This window comes from Musca vetustissima, unplaced genomic scaffold (assembly GCF_032173495.1).
Source record: "Musca vetustissima isolate MV318-11 ecotype Yass unplaced genomic scaffold, APGP_CSIRO_Mvet_v1 utg27302, whole genome shotgun sequence".
In the NCBI taxonomy this organism is placed as follows: Eukaryota; Metazoa; Arthropoda; class Insecta; order Diptera; family Muscidae; genus Musca; species Musca vetustissima.
The window spans coordinates 75,075-84,654 of NW_026879274.1; the positions used below are offsets into that span (position 1 = coordinate 75,075).

Sequence of the window (9,580 nt, forward strand, 5' to 3'; positions counted from 1 at the left end):
AATCCGATAAAACACAAACTAAACATTTTATTTGTTTAATAATTAAAAACCAAAGAGACTGTTTTGAAACCTTAATATATTATGAAAAAATATGATTTGAAGAAAGAACTTCAAAATCAACCCAAAAAATCTTCAAATATTCTTCTGTTGCCTGTTTGAAACGCTTAGAATGCATGTTATGACAAATATTCCGCTACATCTGATTTGTGTTGATTCCACGACGAGTCCAATTACAAATCTAAAAAGCACCGCCAACGACAACCACACATCAGCTGCCATTGAAAAATTCATTTGGAATTCAAAGAATCTGTTGTTCGTGGTTCAGAATGGGATTTTTCTCCAAAGCCGCCTACATTGTTTGGGCTGTGTAAGTATTTTATATTCTCTATTTTTTTGCATTGACCGGAAATCAAAATATCGCATTTATGTTTAGAATATTGTTCCAGGGGATGAACTTAAAGAAATTCGATTATAACTACAAAAATGATTTCATGTTTATCGAAAGCTACTGGAGGATTTGAAGCTATAGAAAAACTATTGGAGGTATCTAGCTATTGATAAAAAACCTTCTGTAGATCTTCTACAGAGCACCCATAAAAAATACCTTATGCAGAACTTCTGTAAACAATAGGTTAACAATGGACGGAAGACCTTGACCTTCTACAGAATAAAACCTCTATATGTGATGGGATGTAGGTTTCCTATAAATAGAAACTTTAAAATGTTCTGCTACAACTAATATATTCCTCAAATGTGTACCCTCTCTTGGGAAGAAATCTTGGGAAGATCCTGAGGTGATCGGCACTTTGGTATTTTTTAGTGCCAACATTGCTTTCCAAAATAAACAATACACAATAGTCCAACGGATTGATATCCGGAAATTTTGGTGGCCATTGTGCCCTGGAAATGAAGCGAGGAGCCTAATTTTGTAACCATTCTTGGGTGATGCGAGCTGAATGCGATGGTGCTGAGTGCTGTTGGAATGTCCAAGGGATGTGGCCAAAATGTTTGCGTGCCCAAGGCTTTAATACACCCTCCAGAATATTTTCGCGATAATATTCGGCATTTATTATCATGCCACGGTCGATTAATACGAGCGGAAAGCGACCATCGGCTGTTATGGCGGCCTACACCATCACCATGGCCGGTGCTTAAGTTCTGGTGGCCAATCGAAGCAACACATTTTCAGCTGACCTCTTTGGCAAGTAAACACGATCATTTTGTTTACAAACTGCTGGACAACGAATGTTTTCTCATCGGAGCAAAACCAAATTCGGCAGTTCTTTTGAGTGTATTTTCTTTCTGTTGTGGAGTGCTCTAACGATAGCTACTTGTAGTTTTCCAGCCAAATATAAAAAACTCACACTATCACGCTTGAATTCCTTCACGAATAACTTTTTTCTGGAAAATTCGCTTTTGTACGCTTGTAAAGAATATACTGAGCTGTCACTGGAATAATTTTAACAGCTGTCGAGGCTTAGAAATGACAGCAATCTGAAGTTGGTTGCAGGTTTTTCATCTCAATCTGTAGGTCTTCTATAGACAGAATACCTCCCCTGAAGAACCTCATTTCTATTAAAAAGTATGTAATTTTTAGCATACATGATAATCAACGTCAATGTGTTATGTTATTGAAAAGTCGCGAAGACCTTCTATGAGGGCTACTATATGTTTCTGATATAGCCATTGGAATGCTTGATATTTATTAGCATTAACACTCTCAGTACGGTTTGACGTACGGCAATGTATTGTGTACCCAGTATGGTTTGACGTACGACCATGTGTTGTGTTGTTTAAATGATTTGAAAAATCAATTTGCAAAAAAGTATAAACATGTGCTAATTTTTTTTTTAATTTTTCGAAGTCTCAAAAACTGAGATGGAGGCATCCTAGGAAATTTATTTCACCAATATGCATTTGAGCACCTGACTGTAAAAAGATGTTTTCATTGGTTAGAACACAATTTGGGAATTAATTTTCTTTAAGTCTTCCGACGAACTCATAAAATAAACAAAAGGATACGAATCATCTACTTTATGAATCTCACGCTTCGGCTGAAAACAGCGAATTTTTGACCTACCATAGAAAAAAATAGGAAAGTAGAAAAAGATTGGACCAGGGTGTCTGCGATTTTTTTTTCTATAGGAATAAATAGGAACTTGATGTCTGTGATGTTTTTCTACAAAAAAATGGACTTAGGGGTTTGTGAATTTGTTTATAATAAAATAGGACCTGGAATAAGATCTTGCGGTCTGCGTATATTTTTCTATAGAAAAAATAGACCACAGGTCTGTGAACTCTTTCCTATAGAAAAAATATTTAATTTAAGGGAACCCCACCCATTCTCGATTTTAATTTTTCAAGATTTTCAACGGGCTGGTAAATCAATACCAATGCTTGTTAAGGTTTGTAACTTTGCACATATATATTTGAAGATTTAAAAGAGAAGGATTTGTAATTGTAATTAAAGAAAAGTCCTTATTTTTGATGGCGGGCATGATAACTCCTCACTGGAACATCGGAATCCGAAAATTCCAACGGTGTTAGAAAGAATACATGTCTGGCTCTCGTATGAACTAGGATTATTGACTTCGCTCTAAAATTAATAAAATGGCGGACCTTTGAAAAAATATTTTTGAAAAATTGCCGATTTTTGACCAAAAACCAAGTTAAAAAATAAGGAAGATCTTTACCGATTGGCTTTATCCTAGTTCATACGATAGCTATACACTCACAGAGAAACGTGTACAAATTTGGAATCGATTGGGTTATTAGTTTTTGAGTTATCGTGCCCGCCATTCGCAAAAGAGAAAAACGCGTTTAAAGTTTGAGAAGCCCTTTAGCCGTCACTTGCTGCTGACACAATAAATCGGCTATATTTTCAAGAGTTCTTGAGATTTTCACTTGAACTGTTGTAGGGACAATCTTGAATTACTGTAGATTCGAATTAAATCAAAAAAAAATTTTGACCCCGAGAATGGGGGGTCCCCATAATTCACAAAAATATAAAAATAAAATATATTATTGTAATAAAAATCAGAAAAATTTCAACTTCATCAACATACTTTAGAATTTTGAAAACGACCCAAAACATTAATTAATAATAAAACTCCTATGCATTTCAATTTTTAATATTTGTCCTCTAATTTACTGAGGGTCGGTCACACATTAACATACATTGTGTTTTTGCAATATTAATATTATAGAAGTTTTTTGTTGTTATTTTTATGTGTTAAATATTTTCTGTTAACGCCCCAATGACCAATTTATTGTCGCATCACAAAAAAAAACATTAAATTCTCAAGCAAACAAAAACACATCTCTAATTTATTCATGAAACGGTTCAGTGATTTAATTCGGGCATTGCATGAAAGGATCCACCAACCCCCAAAAACGATCCGAAAAAAAAACTAAATGACAAACCCACTTAACGACATTTAATGAAAAATTACGGTTTTATGCGGGTGTTACTTTTTTCAACACTTGAAACATTTTTTGCAATTTTTTGTATTAATTAAGTGTAGAATTTGTTATTATTCAAGTCCAAGGTTAAATCTATTAAGGATTATTTTTCATATCCATTGGAGTTATGAAATTGTGTCATTAGTGTCTGATGGCGTTATTAGAATAAAAAGCATATAATTTATAGTTAGCCCTACACTAAGAGATGTCAGAAGTTTTGAGTTTTTTGAGCAACTAAAACCAAACCAAAAATGGGTAGGCCGATTCATCGGGTCAATCGGTCCACACTTCCTGATACCTTATACTTGATGTGGGCCTGATAAATATTACGATGTGCCAAGTTTGGTTTAAATTGGATATTAGTTCGCTTCATACGAGTTTTACACATTTTCAATTGTTTACCCCCCTGAGGCAGGAGATACTAGAAGGAGTAAACCGATTAACCGCATTTAAAAATATTATTGGTTAACATAGTAGGTTGTTTAAAAATTTGTTCATATCTGATACTCCCTTCGTATTATATTATAAAATCAATTTTCAGCAAAATGTTTTTAGCATTTTATGGGAGAGGTATCAGAAGAAGTGGACCTATCCTATATCGTCAATATTTATGTGTTCAATCTTGATGTGCAAAGTTGGGATAAAATTGTTTACTCCCTTAGAGCCTTCAGCCAGAAACGGATTAAGCATATTTTTACCGTATCAAAGGGTATATACAGGGTGAGATGAAAAAACTGCAACCAACTTCAGACTGCTGTCATTTCTAAGCTACTCGTCCGACAGCTGTTAAAATTATTCCAGTGACAACTCATTACATTGTTTATAAGCGTACAAAAGCATTTTGGTGAGAATTTTCCAGGAGGGTGTATCAAAGCCTTGGGTACGCAAACATTTTGGTTACAAAATTAGGTTCCTCGCTTCATTTCCAGCGCACAATGGCCACCAAAATCTGCGGATACCAATCCGTTGTACTATCGTGTGTGGAGTATTTTGGAAAGCAAGGTTGGCACTTAAAAATACCAAATTGTCGATCACCTGAAGCAAGTGCTTCGCCGGCAATGGGCCAAAATTCCGCAGAGCAACATTTGGGCAGCGTGTAACGGTTTCATTGGCCGTCGCCATAATTCGTGCCAAAGGTGACCAATTCGAAAAAAATCTGAACTTATTCTAAAATTCGATGCTATTTCCGACAGTCCTTGCTTTCATTCAATAAAATTAAAAAAAAACTTATGACGTTTGACTTTGTTGAAATTTTTTTTATCTCACCCTGTACTCCCATTAGCCATAAGGCGTAGGGTATAAAAATCACTGTTAAAAGGGCTTTGGCAAATATATTCCCTAAAAATCTGCGCTTCTAATGAAAATATTATTCAAAGAAATCCACAAATTATATTGGTCCAATCTCTGACGGTCCTCGCTTCCTAATTCCTTTGAAAGGTATTTAGAAAGGCTTTTTAATCTGTGCCTTTTATGGTTGTTGTCCTTGAAAAATGTTTAAATGGTCACCGAAAAAATACTCTTTACAAAACGCACGCCTTAATTTTCCCCCTGAAAAAAAACTCTTTATGAAATTCCGAATGAAATTCTTTAAGAATTCGCGCCTTAATTTCCGCCCGAAAGAAATTCTTCAAGAAATTCACGCCTGAATTTCCCCCCGAAAGAAATTCTTTAAGAAATCCAGGCTTTAATTTTCGCACGAAAAAATTCTTTAAGAAATCCAGGCCTTAATTGTTCTCTCGAAAAATATTCTTTAAGAAATCCACGCCTGAATTTCCCCCCGAAAGAAATTCTTTAAGAAATCCAGGCCTTAATTTTCGCACGAAAAATATTCTTTAAGAAATCCAGGCCTTAATTGTTCTCTCGAAAAATATTCTTTAATAAATCCACGCCTTAATTTTCGCACGAAATATATTCTTTAATAAATCCACGCCTTAATTTTCGCACGAAATATATTCTTTAATAAATCCACGCCTTAATTTTCGCACGAAAAACTAGGCTTTAATAAATCCACGCCTTAATTTTCGCACGAAAAACTAGGCTTTAATAAATCCACGCCTTAATTTTCGCACGAAAAACTAGGCTTTAATAAATCCATGCCTTAAATGTCCCCGAAACCCTAGTCTTTAATAAATCCACGCCTTAAATGTCCCCGAAACCCTAGTCTTTAATAAATCCACGCCTTAAATGTCCCCGAAACTCAGTCTTTAATAAATTTCATATCTTACCTTTTTTCTTATTAGTGCTGTGATGCTCAGAATAATTTCCTACAGGAGAATAACAACTACCAAAGATATATTTCTCTCCATAAATGTTTCTCTCTGATAAAAATATGTATTTTCTAATTTTCTAAATATACCGTAAAGGTGATATAGAAAATCGCTGGAATTAATTACAATATTTATTTAACATTTAAAAATCCCAATCAATCACTCAATCTCTGGCTTTTCTGCCGAGTAATAAGGAAAGAACCTAGAACACGAACGAACGATCAAATATATAATTTTCTCAATATGGTACCGTTAAAAAAATCAATTGTAATTATTTTTGCATTTCGCTATAAATTAAATTGAACACAATATTCTGTTTAAATAACAATAATAATTATTAATTGCCAAAAATTAAATATATTTAGTTGATACATACAAATACATATATTTGTTGATGCCTTCGGTTGAATAATTTGTTGTACCATTTAATTGTATTTAATGAATCAAACCATTATGAGTCAAACCAATATTTGCACGTGAACTAATAACGCTCAATTTGAAACAGTTAACATTGAAAATAAAACACAAAAAAGAACAACAACAATAAAAAAACAGAACCAATTAACAAAACTTTTGTTTGTTGTTCAAACTGTTGTTGTTGTTCTTTAAAAAGAATATTTAAACTATTACACAAACAGCAATTAACCTTTTTTTGAATAAAAGTGAAAATATGTTTGAACAGATATGATCGGCAGAATTGACTTTAAAATATCCTACATAACTATACCCTAGAATAGATGATAAACGATATTAGATATATATTCATCTTTGGGAATTTGTTGTTCCAATACAAAAAAAAAACTTACTATCAGGGACTTCAACATTGTCGTTAGAGGATTTCAGTTTTTTAATTCTCATGTCACCTAAGTTTATGGCCATTATAATAAATTAAAAAACAAAATCATCTGCTTCAAAAACTATAATTAATTGTTATCATTTCAAATTTTCTTGATATTTTTTCATCAACATTACAACAAAAACATTTAAGTAGCCTCAAATGATGATAGAAGTTTATAAATCTGATTCATTTCGATTCGATAGCATCATCCGCAGTATGATATGGTCTTTTATAAATAAACAATTAGAATAATTGCCTCTTATGCGTTTTGTTGTTATTAGCCACATGAATGATGACTTCAGTTTTGAGATCTTAACAACAATTTTGAAAACACGATTTTTGCCATGAAAATTATTATTTGATATTAATAAATATTTTTTTTTCCATTTTTCTTTTGCAGTCTCTTCGAACAGGAGATTATGAGCTATGTACCCATCGAAGAACGCAGTCCACAAGGTTCACCAGTGCTCAATTCACGCATGTTGCAACGAGCTCCGCCACCATTCCGGCGTGATTTCGAAGCAAAACTGAGAAGTTTCTATAGGAAACTGGAATCAAAGGGTTATGGCCAGGGGCCACATAAATTAAAGTAAGTATCACAAATACCCACTTCTGTTCCCTCTTCAAAAACTAGTCTTTAATAAATCCACGCCTCAATTGGTCCTTGAAAAATATTCTTTAATAAATCCACGCCTCAATTGGTCCTTGAAAAATATTCTTTAATAAATCCACGCCTCAATTGTCCCCGAAAAACACAGTTTTAATAAATCCACACCTCAATTGTCCCCGAAAACACAGTCTATAATAAATCCACGCCTCAATTGTCCCCGAAAACACAGTCTATAATAAATCCACGCCTCAATTGTCTCCGAAAAACACAGTTTTAATAAATCCACGCCTTAATTGTCCCCGAAAAACCCAGTCCTTTATAAATCCACGCTTTAATTGTCCCCGAAAAACCCAGTCTTTAATAAATCCACGCCTTAAATGTCCCCGAAAAAAGTCTTTTATAAATCCACGCCATAAATGTCCCCGAAAACCGAGTCTTTAATAAATCCACGGCTTAAATGTTCCCGAAACCCCAGTCTATAATAAATCCACGCCTTAATTGTCCCCAAGAAAACTAATCTTTAATAACTCCACACCTTGTCCTGGTCCTTCGATAAATATTTAAAAAATCCAAGCCTATCTTGGTCTCTGAAAAAATATGTTTTATTTATTAACCCTATTTTCTCTTCTTTCAGATTACAAATACGACGTACCCATTTACTTGAAGATGCCTTCCGTCGTATTATGTCTGCCAATAAAAAAGACTTACAAAGAGGTCGTTTAGCTGTGTTGTGGGATACTGAAGAAGGTCTGGACTATGGTGGTCCCTCAAGGTATGTTTTTTTATTCGTTAAACCGAAATTATATTTTTATTAACCCCACGTATTTTTCTGATATTTACAGAGAATTCTTTTTCCTGCTATCACGTGAACTATTCAATCCCTATTATGGCCTCTTTGAATATTCAGCCAATGACACCTATACCGTACAAGTGTCACCACTTTCAGCCTTTGTGGACAATTGCCATGATTGGTTCCGTTTCAGTGGCCGTGTCCTGGGCCTAGCTTTAGTTCATCAATATCTATTAGATGCCTTTTTCACACGGCCATTTTACAAGGCTCTACTAAGACTTCCCGTAGCTTTAAGTGATTTAGAATCCTTGGATAATGAATTCCATCAATCTCTACAATGGATACGTGACAATGACATCGGAACCGGCATTGATTTGGGTTTGACATTCTGTGTCACCGAAGAACTGCTGGGGCGTGTTGTCGAACGGGAATTGAAACCAGGTGGTAAAAATATAATCGTTAATGAGAAAAATAAAAAGGAATATTTAGAGCGTATGATCAAATGGCGTTTGGAACGTGGTGTCCAAGAGCAGACAGAATCATTGGTACGTGGCTTCTATGAAGTCGTTGATTCTCGTCTGGTATCGGTATTCGATGCCCGTGAATTGGAATTGGTTATTGCCGGTACGGCAGAAATAGATATTAACGATTGGCGCCTTAATACCGAATATCGTTCCGGTTATCATGATAATCATCAGGTGATTATATGGTTCTGGCAGGTAATTGAGAAATTCACCAATGAGCAACGTTTACGTTTGCTGCAATTTGTCACGGGGACCTCAAGTATACCGTATGAAGGTTTTTCGGCACTGCGCGGATCAACGGGCCCGCGGCGATTTTGTATTGAAAAATGGGGTAAACCAAATGCCTTGCCACGTGCTCATACATGTTTCAATCGTTTAGATTTGCCACCATATCCAACACCTGAATTACTATATGAAAAACTGTTATTGGCTGTTGAGGAGACAAATACTTTTGGTATTGAGTAAAGAGAGAAAGAACGGAGTGAAAGTAGCAAAGAAGCAACAAAAAAGAAACCGTGATATTTTTTTCGTAAAATATCTGTTAATAATATTTATTAAAATGTGTTTTTTCATGTGAGTGTGTTTATCTCTTGTCTGTGTATGTGCGTCATGTAGTTAAGCAATTTATTTAGTAATTTATTTATAACAACAAAACAAACAAATATTTTTATAAGATATTTATTATTATTTTTTATATACAAATTGAAATACTTTTTTTTTGGTTTTGAATTCGTATTATTATGTAGTTGGCCATTATTTATTAAAAAACAAAAAGATAAAATTTGATATATTCTAATGTTAATATTTGAAGACGCTGTATCCCTTGTCCTATATCTATGTAGCATTAGATAAATGTTAGTATGTAGTAGTATGTAATTGATTAATCAATCAATTGAGATATTTTTTGCCAGTTTATTGATATTGTACTAGTATCCATAAAATCCACCCATCTATGTACTCAATGATCTTTTTTATTGTCAATTTGATTGTTTTTTTTTTTTTTGTATTATTTTTTTATTTTCTAATATTTATTTTGTTGCCTTAACATATTCTTGTCTTTTTAGTCATTAGATTTGTAAGTGATATTTT

At 33.9% G+C, this 9,580-nt stretch overlaps 1 protein-coding gene across 1 annotated transcript; it reads left to right on the forward strand.

Moving 5' to 3' along the window:
* The first annotated feature begins 279 nt into the window (after positions 1–279).
* LOC133324083 (E3 ubiquitin-protein ligase HECW2-like) lies at positions 280–8,956 on the forward strand. The gene is made up of 4 exons (XM_061532969.1): positions 280–367; positions 6,968–7,156; positions 7,812–7,949; positions 8,020–8,956. Exons 1-4 carry the CDS (start codon positions 327–329, stop codon positions 8,954–8,956), a joined length of 1,305 nt encoding a protein of 434 aa, XP_061388953.1. The 5' UTR covers positions 280–326.
* The last annotated feature ends 624 nt before the right edge of the window (positions 8,957–9,580 follow it).

Coding starts and splice junctions, on each gene's coding strand:
- LOC133324083 (XM_061532969.1), top strand. CDS start 327: ATGGGATTTTTCTCCAAAGCCGCCTACATTGTTTGGGCTGT. Junction 368..6,967: donor GCCTACATTGTTTGGGCTGT/GTAAGTATTTTA, acceptor TTTCTTTTGCAG/TCTCTTCGAACAGGAGATTA. Junction 7,157..7,811: donor CAGGGGCCACATAAATTAAA/GTAAGTATCACA, acceptor CTCTTCTTTCAG/ATTACAAATACGACGTACCC.